This window comes from Gordionus sp. m RMFG-2023, chromosome 3 (assembly GCF_954871325.1).
Source record: "Gordionus sp. m RMFG-2023 chromosome 3, tfGorSpeb1-WG-v2, whole genome shotgun sequence".
Lineage (NCBI taxonomy): Eukaryota > Metazoa > Nematomorpha > Gordioida > Chordodea > Parachordodidae > Gordionus > Gordionus sp. m RMFG-2023.
The window spans coordinates 21,148,740-21,170,981 of NC_088777.1; the positions used below are offsets into that span (position 1 = coordinate 21,148,740).

Genomic DNA, 22,242 nt, shown 5'->3' on the forward strand with positions numbered 1-22,242 from the left:
GTAAATTGCCGACATGATAAAATAAATACAATAATAGCTTCTTTTTTAAATAAAGCATCCCTGTATTTTAGAACCGACATCTTTTTTAAATAAAAAACGTCCTGACGGCAAATCAATCGTACCTTTTTTTTCAATGGAAAGCCTTTAATGTGGGATTTTACCTGCATTGATCCCATAGCCATATCTAATAATCTGCATGATCCCCTTAATAGAGCTGAATCTCTATAAATAAAAAATACTCGCACCTAATAGGTTACAACCACTTTGTTCCCATAGCAGCTATATCAACCTGCTCTTTGGACAAGCGGCATTAGATCTCTTCAAAATAATATCCAAATCAATCAAAAAATCATACTTTTCTCCATTTTATAAACTCAAGCAAAAAATAGCCATCTCCTTAACCAAATCTAACTGTCAAATATTCAAAACATCTTGGCCCGACCTCGCCACCTGATTTTTATTTTTATTTTTATATTTTACCATATACTTTATATTATACCATCCATGCTAATTTTTAAATAATAATATTTTATCATATATGTATATGAATTTTGATAAAAATATAGAATTTTTTTTATACAAATTCTTTTTTTCTAAAAAATTTTTAATTATCATTGTTATTTAAAAAATTATTAACTTTCACTTGTTTTCTTTCATATTCTTCTTTATAGTAATTTTTATACATTATTGGGAAAGGGGAGAGTGGAGTGGTTTAGGAAAAAAATTGTTGTTTGCTTAGAATAATATTTAAGTGAACAAACAAATTTGAGATAGAACCACTCCTCCTTCTCCGACTACGCGTCTAATATGATAACAATATTAAAATTTATGATTTGAAATTTGTGGAAAATTAATAATATTCTATGGTCAGAGAAAACTATTAACTTATATAGATATATGTTTATTGTATAAATAAATATATAATCAATAAGCCTTGGTGAAACAATAATTTTTTTGTAAATATTTTTTTAACATTTAAGTCATATATCCATTTGTTGTAAGTACTGGTGGTTGCTGAAATTTTCGGAATAGCGCATACAATAACATTATAAACATGGTAATTAATTGTATAGCACATTATAATATATTTTTTTATTAGCCCCAAAAATTGTTTGGAGGATACCTCTCATCCAATAGACACACAAATAATTTATTTTCTAACAGTAATAAGCCTGATGATAATATAAATCCTAATCTAAACATTATAAAATCTTTCAATTGTCCAGACGATAAAGGAGATAATAAAATAGATAGATCTTTATCAAATAAAAATAAATTTATAGAAAACAATAACTTAGATTTTAATGGTTATGGTAATTATAACTCTGATTGCAAATCAAATGAACATTTTCAAAATTCAATTGATACTGATTATCTTGCTCATGATATAAAACCTAGACTTAAAGGACGTCCTAAATCTAATAAAAAAATATCTGATAACCCAAAAAATCTACCAAAAGTTGTATTATACAATGTTTTTAATGATAGATCATTATTAAAAAAAGTTTCAGTTAATTTTGATAATGAAATAACAGATGACATAAATGAAGCCACTAATCAAAACAATGATATACCTTGCAATTGGTTAGTGGGTGATTTAATATGGGCTAAACTCTCTACATATCCTTGGTGGCCAAGCATGATAATATATGATCCAAGTTTAGGAATATTTACTAGGACTAAAAGTTAAATATTAATGAATTTAATAAATTAATACTTATATCGCAAGTTTATATGAATATTTTATATTGAAATATTAGAAATTTAAATATATTCCAATTACTTTAAGAATGAAAATATTTATTTAAAAGATATCTATAGAAAGCATATATAGTTATCAGAGACCTAAAGGCCCATACCTAAACTTTGCCTAGGCCAATTTTTATAAAATAAATTTAAATTATAGCAATTTAGAGCCAATGCCCCCCCCCCCCTCTCATAGCAAGCATTTTTGAAAAAACATAGTTACATTCATTGTGAATTGGATAATATTCTATTTCAAATTGTATATATTCTATTCTAAATATTACCAATAAGTTAAAATTGAAATATTTATTTCTTGTGTATTAATATTATATCTGACAAATTTAAATTTTCTTACATTTTTTTAAACCTTAAGCACTGATGGATATAAGAAAATTTTATCAACCAAAAAAAATCTATTTAATTTATCTTTACTAATAACTTTGATTAGAAAATTTAGAGTGTATGAAATGTTCAGATATCCATATAGACAGAATTTGCTTGATATAATTATTTCTGAGACTTTTTATTATAGGAAAAAAGAAACTACAAAAAGCTTGCCAACAAGATGTAGCCTTATATCAAGCTCAGAATTTTTTGGATCTAGAAGAGCCTATTTTGTATGCACTTGGATAAATATCAAAATCACCTGACAAAATATTTCACCTGAAGCTGATACATTATTAGATTTAATATTACTGCCAATAGGTTTCATGAAATGTATTAATAAATTGTTTATTACATAACAATTTTATTTTATGTAATATTTTTCAAAAAAATGAATTTAGCTGAAGTTATGAAAATCCTGAATATTATTATATTACAACTTAAATAACCAAGTAATAATATAAACCAAGAGATATATGTATTTAAATGTTGAGGTGAAAACGAAATTATATTTTGAAATTCACAAACCTTGACTTTCACCAACAAAGAAATCATTCTAATATTAACATGGACTCAAATGAGGATTACAATAAAATAAGCATTTTAATTCCATTTTTGGATTTAATTTTAACTCAATCAAATGCACAATTTGTGATTCATCAAATTGCTCTATCCAATTTACAAATACTATATCTTATATCTCCCTCTGATCTGAGGATATATCAAATCTTGATATTGGAAAATTAAATATGTAGCTAAATTTTATTCACAGGATATAAATATATCTGAAGGCCAATTAATTTCAGGATATAAATGGTATAAAAGATTCATTTTTATAGTAATCCTCAAAGAAACAGTGGAAGCTTTGCATATTTTAAAATATATTTTATAAGCTTTCCAAATATATTAAAATTACTGTATATTTTGGCAATGATACCAAATAGTAAGCATAATTGAGAGGACTTTTTCTTCATTACAGACAATAGTCTATATCAAAATTATGACATCTTGAAATTGATCAAATAGACTAGCTTTACTTTTCAAGATATTCCAAATACAGAATAAATAGTAATCATCAAGAAGATTAAATTTCATTTATAAATGATATTTTGATTAACTTTTTAAATAATTATAAAATGTTTAATTTTATACTATTGTGATTTATATATTAGTTTATATAGCTATAATATTTTTTAACCATATTATATTTTCTTTTAATATTTTATATTTTCCTATATGTTATTATTTGTGTTTGAAATTATCATATTTTAAATATGATTTGTTCTAATAAATTTTATATGATGATTAGTTCTAATATATTTTATATGATGATTTGTTTTTGAATAAATTTTATATGATGATTAGTTCTAATAAAGTTAATATGATGATTAGTTATAATAAATTTAATGCTCAAAAAATATTATTTTAATATAAAAAATTATCCCTGTAGAAAATTCCTGGCTACATACCTGCATATAATGGAGTATTTGATATTATTTCTCAAAATTACAATTTTATTTTGAAAAATTTGGAAAATAAAATTAATGATTCAAAATGATGAAATTTTAAAAATTTGGGGCCAAGCCATAAAATAATAAAAAATCTAAGCATGGATAAAAAATTTAAAAAAAAATCTGGGTCAGAATTGGGACTAAAATGTTGTTCTCTACATGTCTAATAATTATATTAAATTATATATATAATAATCATATTTGTCCTATATCTTTCTTTTAATTTTATTTTAACCTTGTTTCTAAAAAATATTTGTTCTTGAGTAATTATAAAATCTAATATCTTGCATTACATTTTTTGCTAAAATTTTGAATGTAAATTAAAAGTTATATACAATAAGGATTTTGTTTAACTTTCTAATTTTTTATATAATATATTTTTAGAAAAGAACAGGGAATATCATGTTCAATTTTTTGGTGAAAATGCCAGAGCTTGGGTTTATGACAAAAATATTTTGGCTTTTGATAAACCATTATCTTATCAAGATATTTTGACTGTTGTTGATAAAAGTAATCCTAAAGCCTTGCAAAAATCTACAAAATCATTTAATAATACCCACAAAAGGGTAAAGACAAAGCAATTTCAGTTAGAAAATTTAGATGATTTTGATAATAAAGGCCCACATTTTAACAAAGGAGGAGATGAAGGTTTGATCAAACAAGATAATAAAAAGGGTAAGGATGATGATACTACTACTAATGACATTAAAAATGAAGTGCTTAATCAACCCATGGAAATTGACTTAAATAAACCTCTCTTTGACAAATCCTCATCAGAAATAATATCAAAAGCATCTTCTGATGATTTATTTGTAAGTCAAGAAAACAATCATAAAAATATTACCCCAAATGAAAATAATACAGAATTTAAAAATAATGGTAAAGCTGATTTAGATAATGAAATCAAAGATGACATGCCATCTACATCTAGCCAATATCACCTCAATGGTCTACTCTCTGGCGACAATAAATTAACCACAATTTCCACCCTGAATGATGATTATGAATTATCCACATTATTAAGCGAAGGAGTTCCTACCAAATTTAGAAGTTTATGGAGCCTGGGACTAGAGATTGCTGAAAGAGCCCTACCCCTCAACAGAATGGAAAGAAGACAAACACTGACTATCGATTTTCCTTCCCCCAATCGTTACAAAAAACATGAAGGCATATCTTCTCAAATCGATTTCTACCACGATTCTTCTTACTGTGACACCAAAGCACCACTTTTTAATGATTCTCAGAATAGTATTAGTTACAAAGGTACAACACTCTATAATAAGAGTGACATAAATGGCGGTAAAAAGGTCAGGAAATACCGAAAACCAAATTCGAAAAAATCAGGTGATATTGATTATAATGGATTCGATGCCATGCCTCCCTTATTGATCAATTCCAATAATATAACCATTAGGAAAAATATTGAAAACCATCATTTTGACATCGGGGAAAAGTTGATTTCAGGAAATTCTGAAAACTGTTCAACTGAAATGAGCAAATCGTTAAATTCTCGCGAATCCCGTTTACAGAATAGCAACTTCGCCGATTATTCCTATAACTCTAATATCAACGATTCGAGTAATAACTTGTTGTATATCACAGAAACTCCACATATGACCAACTCGTTATTCATTCTATCAATAATATATGGTTGTGCCTATATTAAATACCGGATCGGGGGGTCGATATTTAGAATCCATATTTTCATCCTTTTTGGTCATCTTGTAATTTTATATACAATTATATAATATTTTTTATTTTATACATAATTTTATAATAATTTAATAAAAGAAATCTAGATTTGATTTATTTATAATATTTAAATGAATTATTTTAAAAACAAGAAAAGTGGCTAACTTAAGATTTAGCACAATTTAAATTACCCAAACATGGTGATTTTGACCACAAAAAGTTTAGACTTCTATTGGCGAAATTTCGAGGCTTAGGTAATTTTTAGCTAAATCTTGATTTAACCGTTTTTAAAGATTGGTTAAATGGAGCTATTTAACAGCACTACATACAGCCATAAACATTACTTATTTTCAATGAGATTATTAACTTTTGAAATATAAATATACAAAATACTCCTAAGAGACAAGCAATTTTTGGCAATTATATTTTCAAGAAGCTCACAAGTTATAAAAGAGCTTAATTTCTTCTTCTGATTGCATAATCTGATCATTTATGAAGTATTTATTTTGATTTGCTTTTAGGAAATTTTAAACACATAATCACGATCTCAAAAAATTAATTTACTAAACAGCGTTTTACTTGTTTCTTTCCACTTCATCTTCGTTGCCACCTTCGTCAATTATTTTAATAACTTTTAAGGTTATTCTGTAACTAGTTTTGTTAGCAAAGCTCTCCCCTCATTTCTATCTCTTGATAATTTTGTGAGTTAAGTTCTCTAGCTATCTTCAAAATTGTCAATCCATAAATTTTCCCCATCGCATCCTATATTTTTCGAATATTAATACAAAACATCGATCTGATATTTAGTTAGATTTTTATATGCCACCTATCTTTTTGAACCAATGCAATATGATAAAAAAAATCAGTATTTTTTTATTCAAATAAGAACTAATTTTACCGATGATTAAATGTATTTTCTTTTTTTATTCGAAAAAGTTAATCATTTTATTTAAAATATGGGCAATGTTTATACCTGAATGTGACTTGTTAAATATTTTTAAATTCCTTTTTTTATTGCAGATAATATAAAAGAAATAATATCATAATAGCTACTCTATCTTTTTAAAATAATTCGATTTTTTTGAAATATTATAAAGAAATTGAATTTTGATTCCTTTATTTTATTATTATAATGAAATTATATATAAAATAAAAAATATTATATAATTATATATTACAATCATAAAATAACCAAAGATAATAAAAATATGGCATCAGTTCTTGGATCATTTTACATCAAATCGATTACGATTTGGCATACCACTTTTGATTTTTACGAAATTTTAATGCAAACTAAAGTTTGTGTAGCCTATTTAGACACTATTCAGCCTCCTACTTGTACTTTTGGATATATCAGTGGTAGAAGCATGAGAAATGATTTTTTATGAGTATCGGATTTCATTTAATCAATGTTTAATTAAAAATATGCTTAAAACTGATTGAAAATAAAGTACATTTTTCATTTTTAGAAAATAATTAAAAAAAAATATTTTAAAATTGTTTGGAGATCTTTCGCCAAGGACAATATTTAAAATCTTATTTAGAAAATTGGGTCACTCTGATTTTATTAAAAATTTATACAAACAATACTATTACCAATATGAATATAATTTTTTTATTAAAAATACTCAAAATATTTTGTATGAGTTGCCCGGTATTAAATTTTTTTAGTCCAACCCAGCTTGCGGATTGAACTGAGCGTCTCCAATACTTAAAAGGCAGCATAAATATTTTTATTGAGTGATAATATAACGAAATTAATCAATAAAGATACCATGTATTTTTTGTGTTAGAGATGTGCGCAACCGATCAAAACTTATCCCAAAGCCTCGTTTACTGGCCCGTCATTGAAAATAATGTGATAAAAATCTTATAGATAATTATTATTTTTAAATACAAAGAAACATAATTAATTTTAGAGGAAAAATAAAATACGCTATCCATAATATAAAAAGATTGCTTATTTTACAAGTTTTTATATTTCACTTTGGATTTTGTAAACATTTATAATTTTTTCCTGTATTTATATGAATGGCAATAGATTTGTTTAAAATTTTATTAATCCTTTAATACTCTGTTGGGATCTATAGGACTCCAGGCATTTTAGAATTTATATTTCATAAAATCGGTTAATTATTATGATCTGGAATCTTCATTAGTTTCATTAAATATAGCATGGAATATATATTCTAAATTTCATTTATTTTGGTTGAGTACTTTTTAAGTTTAAGAATTTCTTTACTGATGGGGTCTGTGAAACCCAATAGAGTAAATTCGTAAGTTTTTTAAAATCTTAGATATGATAGAAATTTTTTTTAAAATTTCCATTTTATTTAGACGAATAAATAATAGTTTTATGAAATTTATTGGTTTTAATATCCAATAATTTTTATAAGCTCTTAAATTTTGGCATAAGTTATAATTATCTTCAACATTTTTTTAATATAAGCATAGTAAATTAAAATAAATATAAAACAAAATAATGAATATAAATGAAGATATATTTTATAGAAAATGGGATCTATTAGAACCACTAGTGTAATTATGTCATTTTTCACAATATTGAACGGTTAAAATCAGTTCTTTTCATTCTGGGCAAAAGATGTCGAAAAAATTATAAAATATTTTGTAAATTTAAAAAATATTGAGTATGCCCTTCATGATTTACAAACGTGTAGTTTTTAATTAATCACTAATTAAATGAAAACTTACATTTATCAAAAACAATCATTTTTATGCTTCTATTCCTGATCAGGGACCCGAACCGTTATTTATAACGGTTCAGTTTGTACGGTTCAGTATGTAAAAAGTTATAATGGTTACGGTTCTATTTTTTTTTATTGAAACAACACCATCGTCTAATTTATTTTTATTATAAGCATCTATGAATTATATATTACAAAAATATATATGATTCAAAATAACTCATTTTTAAATATATTATTTGAACGTATAAGTAATATATTTTCTAATATAAATGGATTCCTCTTTGCTCGCTGTGACGATAACACAAATTTTACCCCAAAAGGCCCTTTCTACAGAAACTTGTGTTGCGGGAACCGCCATTACTATAAGAGCAAGTTTATATAATTCAGGATATTCAAATTATTTCCATTTCTAAATATAAAAACTGAACCGGTTTAATATTTTTTTATAAAGGTTCTTTTTACCCCTTCAAAAAATAATTATATCGGTTCGGTACGGTTATGGTTCAGATATTTATAACGGTTTAAAATGGTTTAACGGTTCGTTACGGTTCACTCCGGGTCCCTGCTCCTGATACTTCCGAAAGTATAAAGAATGCTGAAATTTTGCCCAAATATAGGTTACCCGAATAGATTATAATCTAAATTTAGTAAAAAATCTAAAGGGACCAGAAACCATGTTTTTTGATCCATAATGACCCTTTTTAAAAAATGTATGCTCGATCCGATATTTTTTTAACCTTAAATGTCGGGCCTGAGCAAATATTTAATATCGGCACAGCTTTAAAAATCATATGACCAAAATTGGCCCATTAAAATTTTTTAACTGGTTTTTTTTGGCCTGTTAATTATTTTATTTAACCCGTTATATATGAGTTACCGAGCCTGGTTTTAAAGATAAGTTATTATGTAAATTTTTGCCAGTCCAGAAATAAGATAAAGTTACTTTTATTTATTAATATACATTTTTTTATCGAATTCTTTTTATGAAATTACTGGATTCGTTTGGCCCGTTAGAATATTAGCAGGAGTCACCTAAATATGATATCACTAGGTCTCCTAACCTCGCTCACACTTAATGTTTTATACCTTATCATTTGATATTTATTTTTTTCGTTATTATTTTTTTTTATAATTTAAAAAGTATCATCCTTCAACGAAAACAGCGCCTCATCTAAAAAGAGAGCCAGAAAATTATCTTCTAAATTAGTGGAATACAACTTGTTGCCCCTCCCTAAAAAGCTCAGTTTTAATTCGCCCAAAAAAGCCGAACAAGGAATTACGGACCCTTTTAAAACTCGATCAACCGTTCAAGTTTTTTTTTCATTCAAACAAATACATATCCCTAATTTATCATCACTTTACCAATTGATCTGAAATTCCATATTTTGAAATATTTGAGATAATTAGAAATCAAAGAAAGAAAGGAAGAAATAAATAAAAAGAAAGGAAGAAATAAATAAAAAGAAAGGAAGAAATAAATAAAAAGAAAGGAAGAAAGAAAAAAAAAGAAAGAATTCTTAATAAACTACCAAACCAAATTACCAACTATTATGTCAAAATTTATAATTATATTTATAATTGGCTCGGCTCATTACTATGTTATCTTTATGCATTTACGGTATAATTTCTAATGTTACCATTTTATAACTTTCCATCACTTTTTGCATAATTTTTGGTCCTTTGGGAAACGCTCCGGGTTACTACATATGGAAAATAAAAATTTAAGATCGATTCCCCCCCCCCCCCTCCATAAATTATGTACCAACACTAGGTGAAACTGTTAAGCATACATTTTGGGTTTAAGAAAAATTATACTGGAACTCTACTATACTATACCTGAACTCTTTATGATCTGATCTTAGTAGATTTTCGTAACTTCTTTTTTGATTTAAAAACATTTAAACTAGTTTTGTTAAAAGTTAATTTTAAAAAGTAACTCGTTACCCTTACAAGATGTATACTTAAATTGGTAACTATACATTTTTAAAAAGTAACCAGTTATAATTGCAAGTTGCACTATAAATTATATATAATTCATCACAGTGTAATATTTATTTGCGCAAGTTATTTTCCTAAAAAATTTAACTTTATTAATTTTTATTTGACTTTACAATAAACTATTTTCAAAATTGACATCTAAAAGGCTTGCTAATTTTTCAAAATATAAGCTCCCCTAGACTAATCAAGTGATTCATTTTATTTTATAAACAGTATTTAAATTTTGGAAATCATAATGTAAAGATAATGAATGATATATATTATTATTAAAGTATCAAGTTTTTTCATCGTTACTTTTTGAAAGTAACTAATTGGAGTTATTTCCTTGCAAAAATGTAACAAGTTACTTTATCAATAATAATGGGCCTATATATAAATTAGAGATGAGATTTACCAGATCTATATTCCTCGCTTTTACCTCAATGAATTAAATAATTTTTCATTACCGTTAAAAATCAAATTTAATGTCTGCTTTTGTGTCTACACTACAGCAAGGGACAAATTTTTTCGACCCAACCTGAACATAAATTTAATTTCACATTCACGATCCAAAAAACAGAATATAAAAAAAATTTACCCTCATTTTTTTTAGTATGTCATAACTTATAACTATAAGAAATAATTTATAAATCAACAAAATTGTAAAATAATACACAATCACCATTCATGACTTATTGATATCACCGATTAAATTTATTATTACAAAAATATTTCCCAACCCGATTCAAATGAAAAAAAATTACTGACTCGACCTAACCCGAAATAAAAATCAATCACAACCATTAGACTGTGGCTTCGAGTTGGGTCGAGTTTTGCAGACCTCTAACACAAACCTTGCCTAAAATATTTTGATTTTTTTGCAATTGATCGGGAGTATTTCTTTGTGTGATATACCAAAATCACGTATCTAATAATAGAAAGCGTTTTTTTAAATATTTATTATTAGGATGTAATATTGTATTAAAATAAATAGCAAATTTATTATTTATAAAAATTTTACATATTTATATATATCAATTTGATTTGCAATAAAAATAGTAAATGTTCGAAAAGATAAATATATATCATAAGATTAATAAAAATCATCATATTAATGAAATTGAAAAATTAATATTTAAACCTAAAATCAACAGTTAAACATTTTAAATATCTTTGATAGTGAAATTCTTACTTCGATGCTGCCACCTATAACCCAATTCTGAGAATACAGAATGCATATTAGTATAGTAGTATAGAAAGGAAATTCTGTCTATGATATATAATGTAAATATTATTTTTCGTTTATCTTTTTGATCATTACGATTAGAGTCCAGCATGGCTATCTTGTAAGCCCAACTCGCAAACTGGTATAACTTTAAAAAAATTAGGCCCATGATCCGTAAAATAATGTCATATTTGAGCCATATTATTCCTTCTTACCCTGATTGAATCTCACTATCAATATATGAATTTAATAAATAATAAATTTAAAAATTCAGTGGGTGGCAAATATTTACTATTCATTTTCTTATCATATTTTTCTAATAAATAAAATAAAATAGATGAAAATTGTTAAATTATCAAAGTTATTGTTGATTATTTAGTTAATTATTTAAATTTAATTCATAACATTTAAAAATAAAAAATATATTTTGTGAGTTGTCCCCTGAATCTTTTTTAAAATTCCCGGACCTAGATCTAACAAAATTTGTCACTGGGTCACGGGCGAGCTCAGCCTAAAAAATTGATTGTGCAGGTTTCTAGGTACGATTGTTTAAATCACGATAGTATGATGAATGAGAATGTTATAGTTATTTCTTCATTCTAATAAAAAAAATCGGAGACGGAGATTATATTTTATTAAATTACTACATAAATTTTTGTAGATTACTTTTTTAATTATTAAATGTTCCTATATCCACTCAAATCAATATTACAATTTTTTTTTAAAATCAATTTTATAGAATTTTATTATATACTATAAATTTTTTGAAAAATACAAAAAAAAAGAATTTTTATAAAAATGGAGATAGAACCCTATACTTATACAATGCCAACAAGAGTGTGGAAATGTTTAAAGTTCTATCTCCATGTTTTAAACTGTAAATAGCTAAAAATATATTAAACCTTCAGTTTTAACAAATGTTGATTGTAGATGAATGTTGAAGCATCCTATATAAATAAAGTGTTAAGCCCTGAAAAAATATAATAATATATTTGGTATTATAGTTCTAAAACTCCCCGTTTAGTCAAAAATATATGTTTTTTTGCCATCTTTTAAGTTTGACATATTTTGGATTAATTCATCATTAGTCATAATAAAGGGATGTATTTTTAGGTTAAATCTAATTCAGTATAAATTATAATGAAAATGGATATTATAGTTTTAGGCTTCAAGTTATTGATAAGGAGATAATTTTAGAGAATGTAGGAGACAAAACAAAATTTTGTTTTTTTATTTTATCAGCCCTATGTCTGAACATTTACTAAATTTGATTTATAAAAAAATTTATACAAATAATTGATAATGGTCATTTTTTAATAATAATTTTCTTTATTTGTCAATAATTAAGTTTTCTTTATCTTAGGTACTGACAAAACTCACTAGCGATCTTTTCTTCATTATTATAGCTTGAATATAATAAATAAGCAGCAAAACATTTTATGTAAATAGTTTGAGTTTTAGAGAAATATATATAAGATTCGAATCGGTAAGAGACATACATTTTCAGAGAATCGGCTTGACCTCAATGTGTCGGTTTTTATTAGGAATACAAACCCTCCCATTATATTTTTTTTACCCCACTCGAATGATTTTTATAAAAAAAATTACCCGCCCTCTTTGGTCCTTCTGTGCTCAAATTAAACAGGCTTGTAAATACTTATAATTTTATTTTTAATTATTAACATATTGTAAATTGTGCATATAAAAACATTGAAAAGGAGGAACATATTAACATAAAAATTGATAATGCGTCATTAACCAATAAACCAATCGAAAATAAAGCTGGCATAATCGACCCTAAATTAAATTCTGACTTAAATATAACTACTGAAGACACCAAGGAATCTATGGACATTAAAGCAAAATCTTTGGCCGAGACGTCCATATCCCAAATAAAGTGATTTAAAATAAAATCATAATATATATAGGCATTACTTTCTTCGATTACCTCACAGAACTAAATATAAATATACGTTTCTAATTTAGCTATTATGTCTAATTTTAATGTTGAATTTAGGGTAAGAATTAGTTAGCAGGAGATTAGGGTTTATGGTACACAGGGGCAAATGTCTATTATGTTCTTTGACCTTGAACTGCTAATTTTAAATGATATTAAAAGATCGTATGGATCACGATATCCTTTAAGTTAGGGTAAGGAAACCCTCTAAAATCACATTTTAATTATTTATAAATTTAATATGCCTGTGCAGTTAGTGACATTAGAATATATATGCCTCATTTTTAACAATCTGAGATGTGAATTATTAATGAGATTATTTGAAGAATAATTTATTGGATTTAACTCACGAAGAATCCCTAAGTTTTGATATAATTATAAATTTTTATTCTCAATTCATCATTTCTTGCTATGTTTGGAAATATGTTAAGTATTTTATAAGTGTCATCCATTTCTATCCATAGATTATTAGAAGATGAGTTAATGATCAAGCAAAGGAGGACCACTACATTTTTCCAAAAATACCTGGAGTACCATTATATTTTATTAGGGAGCGGTAGATAGCTCCTTTTTGGAATGGAATAGAAGAGTTCCACTTATCCACTCCTTTAATTTTATCCATAAATTCTTTAAAAAATAATCTTGATATTAAATGCATTTGTTTAGGGCTGTGTCGATATTAAATTTCGGATCGGCACCGATATTTAACGTTATGAATATATCGAATCGGGCCAATATTTTATTAAAAACCCGATCCGATATGATATTTTTTTAAAATTGTTTTTGTTTATTTTATGATCGTATATATAATCATATATTTTTTTATTTTATAAATAATTTCATAATAATAAATTAATGAAAGAAGCTAAAACACAATTTATTTATTGTTTAGAAATATAGTTTAAAATTTTACACTATTTTTTGTTTTATTATCTGTAACAAGAAAAAGATTTTAAAATGTCTAACGAATCACATTCAGCTAGTGTTTCTAAACGGCTCGATTTAGTCAATTTTAAAAACTAAGATTTTGGCCAAAAATAAATTACTCATGCCTAGTGATTTTATCCACAGATGGCAGTAAGGTTTAGATTTCTATTGGCGAAATTTCGAAGCTTAGGTAATATTTTGGCGAAATGGAGCTGTTTAATAACATTACATTCACCCATGAACATTAACTTTCGGAGAGTAAAAAATATAATACATTTAATTATTTGTTAAAGTTAATTGGTTTTAAAAAAAATAGATATTGATATATTTATGACATTGATACAAAAATAAACGGTAAATAAAAATCAATTGTAAAATATCGGATTGGATCGGTGAAAAATAGATCGGCCCAATTTAAAATATTTGCAATGTTGATGGGTGTGAACAGCTTCATTTAGTCGATTTTTAAAAAGTTTAAATCAAAACTTTAGCCAAAATATTATTACCTAAGCCTCGAAATTTCGTCAATAGAAGTCCAAACCTTTACCAACTGTGGGCAAAATCGATAAAATTGAGTAATTTACTTTTGGCCAAAATCTTGGATTAAATTATTTTAAAAAATTGGCCTAATCGAGCCACTTAACAACACCAGCTGAATGTGACTAGTTAGATATTTCTTGTTGCAAATTATATAACAAAAAATAAAATTTTTAGACATTTGAACAAATTTATTTTATTTTATTTCTTCATTTTATATCAAATTATTTATTGAATAAAAAAAAATAACAGATTATATATGCAGTCATAAAATCAATAACAACAAAAAATATCTGTTCGATTTTTCAAAAAATATCTACCCGATCTAATATTTAAGACACATCCCTAATTTTAAATGAGATTATTAACTTTTGGAGAATAAAAAAAATAAAATACACTTAATGATTTATAAAAGTTAGTTGTTTTTTTAAAATAGAGAATATTGATATTTTTTGATATTGATACAAAGATAGACGATAAATAAAAATCAGTATAAATATTGGAATCGGATTAGTTTTTTAGTAATATCGGATTGGATCAGTGAAAAATTTGTGGATCGGCACAGTCCTAGTTTTAGCCTAATCTGATCGTGATATATAAAAGGATAAACATTTTTAAAAAAACTTTCGTATATTTTAGTCCACGTTAAAGCCTATTACTAATCCTAGAAAATCGTAATACAAGAATGAGACAAATATAGCCTGGGTTAAGAACATAAAAGAAAATAATTGAGAAATTACGTAGTATTAAAAAAATCCTCATAAAAATATATTATTAACATTTAATATTATTTAGGGATCACAATTCTTCCTAATTTTATTACATATATATATTTTTTTATAAGCCTTAATATAAAAAAGGAAGATTTAATGGAGGTAATAAACAACGAGATAGTGGAAATAAAAAAGATGGAAGCCGATCTATTCCAACAACCATTCGCTTCTCTTACAAGTTTATATTACAATTAATAGAAAAATTCTTATATTAAAATTCATCTCACACTTTTTATTTTATATATAGTTAATAAGTTACAACTATGACTTAATAAGCTGGTATCAATTCTCAAATTATTAATACCAAATTCATTGTCAAAATTTTTAAAATATTTATTGAAATTTATTATATAAAGTATATAATGAGTCTAAGTTATCATAATATGCCTAATCTAAATTTAGAAATAAAAAATATCAAATTCGCTTATTTAACATATTACATATTGAAGAAGGAAACGATCATAAATCTGAAAAAAATCATGAAAAACACCTCAAATTGTCATCGAACGTTAGCTATAAAAAGAATTCCCATAATTCTTCGCATCGAACCCCTAATAAAAGTGCAGAACTTAAAAAAGGTTTCTTAGTAATATTTTTTTAAAAATTTTAAGGTTCTTATTTCAAAACCACACAAACACTTTAAAAAATTGATATCTATTTATATACCAAAAGCCTACCTTTCCAATACTGGAGACGCCCCTTTAATTATTCGAGCAGGACCTTTAAATCCTATCTCATTATCGCCATCATCTACCGTCAAAGAACCGGTCTCCTCGACTACTAACACAAATAACCAGAAGGAAAATCAATCGAAAGCTATACCCTTTAACAATGATAAATATTACATATGCCTGCTATGTAAAATGATTGAACCGGCATTTAATAGTTGCTCCAATTACGATAACGAGGATTCTATGGTCAAATGCGTTTCTAAGAATTGTTCAAATACTTATCATAGGAAATGCTTAGGGTTTTGTTCAACAACCCCATCTGATACCTATCTGTGTGATGAATGTACATCTGGTAAGGCATTAAAAAAAATCTATTATACTCTTTAAAATGTATTAGATAACTTGTTGGATTTAGCTTTTCATATTCTAATTACCTAGACAAATTCAAATTTATTTAACATTTTTTGGTCAAAACGATTTCATTATCTATTTTCCTTAACATTCTCATAAAATTAATTTAAGAATTGTGAATCCCTTTTTAATCAACTTTTTATTTTAATACTACTTATCCCAATGTCTTAATCAATTAGCAAATCATAAAGTTATTTGTGATGTGATTATAACTAATTTTCATAATTATTACAGGCCAAAAAATCTTATCTTGTATTTTATTATGATAAGATAAATCTCATTTTTTTATAAAACTCTTTATCTAATAAATTTATTTAACCTTAATGCCCTACAAACATTGTTTTTGCAAATGATTTTTTACCTGATGCATTTATAATTTGAATATATGATATACTATTTATGGTATAGAAATGATCTTTTTTGCTTTTTTAAATAATCCCTATATATGTACAAAAAAACAGGAAAACACCCGTGTTTCGTTTGCAAAAATTATGATACTGAGGCTCAGCCATGTATGTTAGCCTCTTGCGGCAAATATTATCATAAACAATGTATATCTCGCTACCCCCTTACTGTTGTTGATACTAACGGGCTAGTTTGTCCCAGGCATCAATGTGCTACTTGTATCTCGGAAAATTCAAAAAATCCCAGAGCAACTAAAGGTATTTTTTTACAAAAATTGAGGAAGCCAAAATTATGGTTTAAAGGATGACAGGAAGCTAAATTATCCATTTTAAAAGCTTTTTGATGAAAATATTATAATGCGCGATTGTAGAAATAAAAAATGGGATACGAAAATATGCTACCTTGTAATAACGCTCACTTTTTAATTAAATAGTAATCTTTTTCAAAGTTATTTTTTTCTAAAAGAGATTGATTAAATATTGACTTAGATTGGAAGGTACTATGTCACTAAAATAAGCTATATATTCAGCCATAGACCATTTTTTATTTGTATGCATTTTAAAATATATGATATATGAAATTATTAATATTTTAGTGCTGTTGAAAGCCAGAGTTACCTAATATTTACATTATTGTTTAATAACGGAATCACTGATACAAGTGGCCAATACTCAGAAATGATAATTAACCTTTATAAATTAAAAAAAATTTCAGTCATAATTTTGCTAAAATATATAAAAATCATATAAATATCGAAACCAATAAAAGGGAAAAATGCCGTTAATTTCTTAAAATTTTTAAATGAATTTCATAAATAAAAATATGATTATATTTATGAATTATTTATGTTTTTTTTAATAATATACTACATTATTATTTTGATATCGGTGGTATCGGCCAAATCCGTGTTCATATCGGCATTGTAAAAGGTGAATTTAGCGCACCTCGATGTGCCGATTAACCAGCTAAATTGAAGTTTTTTAATAACACTAATTAGTATATAAAATATGCTATATATTTTCAAATTTATAAATAATTGTTCATAATTATTGTCCAATATTCATAATTTACGTCTATCCTTATTTATTACTGTATATATAAAGCGAATTATTAGATATTCGATTCGTATTTTAATCAATAAAGAAAATTTATTATGTGTCGAATAATTTTTATCTATATTCGATATAATTATTTGAAAAATTATTCATGATATATGAAATTATTCTTAAGTATTTAACATATTCTTATGTAATATTTTTTTAAGCTTTATTTCCACATCTATAAATCATTTTTTTTATATTTTACTAAACCATTTTTTCATTTTTGAAAATATTTTAATCAAATAGAAAGAAATAGTAAATTTTAGACATGGAATGTATGAGATTTCTGCATAATCTCTGATGAATAGAATTCAGGGACCCTGAATTAGAAGTCACTGTAACCCATGGGTTTTATATAAGATATTTTTGGCCTAGCCTAGAATATTTTTTGATCGGACCATAAAAATTTTGTAAGTCCGGCGCTGCCCATATTAATTTTTTTAGAAGGAAAAAGTCATAAATTTGGTGAACTTTATAACAATTTGAAATTCTGGCTCCTAGCCAGTAAAAATTAGTGAAGTTGTTTGCCTCGACCTAAACATCTCGTTGAAAAGCCTTTGCATGGCACGGCCTGTCTTTTGGCAGGGCACGCTGGCCTCTATCTTGAATAAAGATATTTTTGCGTTCCGTTCTGGCAATAAATACACAGAACTTTCGAAACGCCACCCCGAAAAAAATATATAATTTAATTATTAATATTTTATTCATTAGTCTTTATCATAAATCTGTATTAAGAGGTCGATGTTAATATAAATTTGGGTACCGAGAAACACTTAAAACAGATTTATTCATTGAATTATACTTATATAATATTTATTTTATAACAAAATAGTTAAAATGTTTTTATTTTTAAATAGCAAATAATGGGTATAATTGTATTATATAAAAATAACAAAGTGGCAATATGTACTTAAAGAAAAATTAATTTTTTAAATCAAATCATTACATATTATTTATCTTTTGTTATGATAATGAAACTATGAATTCCCGTCCATTTTATTTAAAAGATAGTATTTTTTGTTTCAATTATATTATCTTTTTAATAATATAGATTTTTTTCCACATTTTATTTTTAATTTTTTTTCCTTAAGATTTTTTCCCCTAATACTCTTTTTTTTGTCGAGCTGGGATTCATTTTAAATTCATTAATAAACTTTTTATACCATCTTGTAGTTAATTCTTTAGATTTTAAGAAATAAAAATACTTCTTTTAAATCAAGTAGTTATTCTTATTCGAGTTTTAAAATGAATACAAATAAAAATTGTCAATGGCTAAATATATATGATAGGATGTGTTTATGTAATAATAATATTCTTAGTAAAATCTTAATCAAATTAATTAAATATGGATTTGAATGTTTCCTGCACTAAATAATAAACACATTGTAGTTATCTCTTGATTAAATTTTAATTGTATATTTCCATAATGAAGTAAATATTTATTTAACTATTTAAAAGAGAAAAAAATTAATATTTTTCTCAAAATTATATTTGCTACTTAGGGAGATTCTACAATTGCATTCTTTGCCCTTGTACTTACCATTCCACTAAAGAATGCTTAGCTGCCGGAAGTTTCATACTTTCGGATAATTCTATCATCTGCAGTGATCACAATCAACCAGAAAATCACTTGAACGTCGGATGGTGCTTCATATGTTCTAAAGGTTAGTTACAATAAGAGGTCCTCATTACACCATATAATTATAATTGTAATTTATACACAGTGTTGGACAGTAACCCCAATATTTGTATTTAAAATACATTTGTTCAAAACGTATTTGTATTTATATTTAATTACTATTTTTTGAAGTATATTTATATTTATATTCGGATACTCATTTTTGAAAATTTGCCCAAATCTGTTTACACACTGACAATCAGCATTTAACCCTTTTAAAATATGTATTATTCTGATTGATTCCTATGTCATATTTTAAATTCTTATTATGGATTGTGAATTTGCATTTAATGTATCCAAATTAGAGATCTGCATAGCCATTTATTTTATTGGGGTGGGTTGGGGAAAAAAATTAACAATTTAGGAAGGTCAAAAATTTTTTTTGTATATATATTTAATCAATTCTGATATTTAACAGAAGAGATAATCCATAAAGTATAATGTTTTTAAATTAACCACGCCCCAATAAGAAATATGTAAAAAATATTGGCGTCTTGTTTTTTGCAAGAATTTTAAAATATAATAATTTATTTTACAAAATTGAATGATAAAATATTTTAATTTTTAAAAAAATATCAGGCTCAAATCGAAATTATTTTTAATAAATAGGGACAGGCTGATAAACACTAGCCTCTACTAGGATGTGCAAGATTACCAATATTTTCAAGGCTTTCAATACTACAATCTAATATGAAATCAGATATTGTTTTGGTTTTTAAATACTAATAGCTAATAAATAAACAAATTTAATGATATATTGGTTTAAAAGCAACAACATTATTCAAAAATTAATGAATATAGATATCTTATATTTTTAAATTTGCTTACTGAATTTTTTGCTTTATTTCTTGGTTAACGCTAAAAATATGTCTTTATGTATCTAATTTACCAAGCGGATTTTTCTTTTGAATTTATTACAAAATATATTGGTGAAATTATTATTATTTTAGAGACTAGATGATATATCGATCTCTTATCCACATTCGATTTAGAATCGGTGATAGCAATATTTTTGTATCTATGGAAATACATATCAATTATTTATTTAGGATAAAGGAAATCACCCAGCTTACACCCTTTTTGAAAATGATGTTTATTTTTAATACAATCGAGTTCTAATAATAATAAAAAAATATTTATTTTAATTCTTCTGTAAATTATATGGAATAATTAAAACCATAAGCAATACAATATAGAGAAAAGATTGTATAAACCAATACTATAGTTTGAAATCAATACAAATTGGAAGCCAGCCTAGATATATTTTTAAATGGCTTTATTTATTATTCCATAAAGCGGGAATATATTTATATTAATCAACACTTATTTAAAACAAAATATATTTACAACTATATTACCCGTGCAAAAAAAGGTGAAGGAAATGATTTGTTTTGCTGTGATTCCTGTCCTGCAGCATTCCATAAGTCCTGCTTGCCCGGTGTACAAATCCCATCAGAAGGCCTTTGGTGGTGTCCGGACTGTGAAAGTGGCAAAAGACCAGTAGTTGGCGATGTTCTTTGGGTCAAGCTTTCCAGCTATCGGTAATAAATATTTATAATAATCATATTTAATTTGTGTTTTTTATATGGTAGCTTAAAAAAAATAAGTTATGTTAATTATCGATTTGCTCTCTGGTATTAAGCAAGAATCTAAGTTGGTTTCAAACAAAATCCACTGGTATTCTTACAATAAATTATATTTTGATAATTTAAAATTTTTGAAATAAATATTAGTATTAAAGTGTCCTTTTCACTTTGATTTTACTAAAATATTAGTAAATCTTATATATCTATTATTGGCAATATGCATCACTTATTGCCTGATTACATACATTGCCGGTTTATATACTCTTAACTTTTTTTAGACGATTGGGAGCATGTATTTTTTTTAACCTTGGTTCTAAATCTAATAATATGAATTCATATATTTTTCCGTTTTAATATTTATATTCTTCAGAATTTCTTTTCTTATTTACGAATATTCTCCATACATAACACGAGAATTCCGAATTTATGATATTTTGACCCTGTTAAACCCCCCTTCCTTTTCGATTCATATTAAAAATACTATAAATTGTTGTAATTTAAAATTAACACTTCTTTTTAAACATCTAGAGAATATTGAATATTATTAAAATAGTGGAATTAAAATGTAAATACATTGGTTTATATTATCTGTATATAATGTATCTAAAGGAATTGATGAGACCTTAAAATAAATTTAAATCACATAATTAATATTTTCTCGTTTTCATTTTAACTAAAATGTAAAATTTTAAATAACATAACATGTTCATCTAGATGATTTGGAATTGAAATTCATGCACACGCTATCGGCACTAAAAAAAATGCTTTATTTTTTAAACTTTGAAGTTAAAGCCTTGTAAGGTTGGGCAGGTGAGAAAATATGTTTTTATATTCTTCCATATTTTAAGAATTAATAAGAAAAATTAAAAAAAAATCAGAATATGGGTAATTCCATACCAAATCGATAATTTTTCGGCCCGACTTTTTTAATTTCGATAAAATTTTGTATACTGA

General features: G+C 25.5%; 1 protein-coding gene across 3 annotated transcripts in view; it reads left to right on the forward strand.

Moving 5' to 3' along the window:
* Positions 1–951: 951 nt before the first annotated feature.
* Positions 952–22,242, forward strand: part of LOC135925803 (histone-lysine N-methyltransferase NSD2-like) — a 38,857-nt gene continuing 17,566 nt past the window's right edge. For 2 of the 3 annotated variants that reach the window (XM_065461294.1, XM_065461296.1), the window contains exons 1-11: positions 952–1,057; positions 1,100–1,685; positions 4,026–5,219; positions 9,183–9,352; positions 12,962–13,140; positions 15,509–15,615; positions 15,887–16,015; positions 16,110–16,460; positions 16,981–17,181; positions 19,527–19,688; positions 21,075–21,243. In XM_065461294.1, coding sequence (XP_065317366.1) covers positions 1,055–1,057; positions 1,100–1,685; positions 4,026–5,219; positions 9,183–9,352; positions 12,962–13,140; positions 15,509–15,615; positions 15,887–16,015; positions 16,110–16,460; positions 16,981–17,181; positions 19,527–19,688; positions 21,075–21,243 — 3,251 coding nt within the window. In that variant the 5' untranslated portion in view covers positions 952–1,054. The remainder of the gene's footprint in view (positions 1,058–1,099; positions 1,686–4,025; positions 5,220–9,182; positions 9,353–12,961; positions 13,141–15,508; positions 15,616–15,886; positions 16,016–16,109; positions 16,461–16,980; positions 17,182–19,526; positions 19,689–21,074; positions 21,244–22,242) is intronic. The other variant, XM_065461295.1, reaches the window with a different exon arrangement.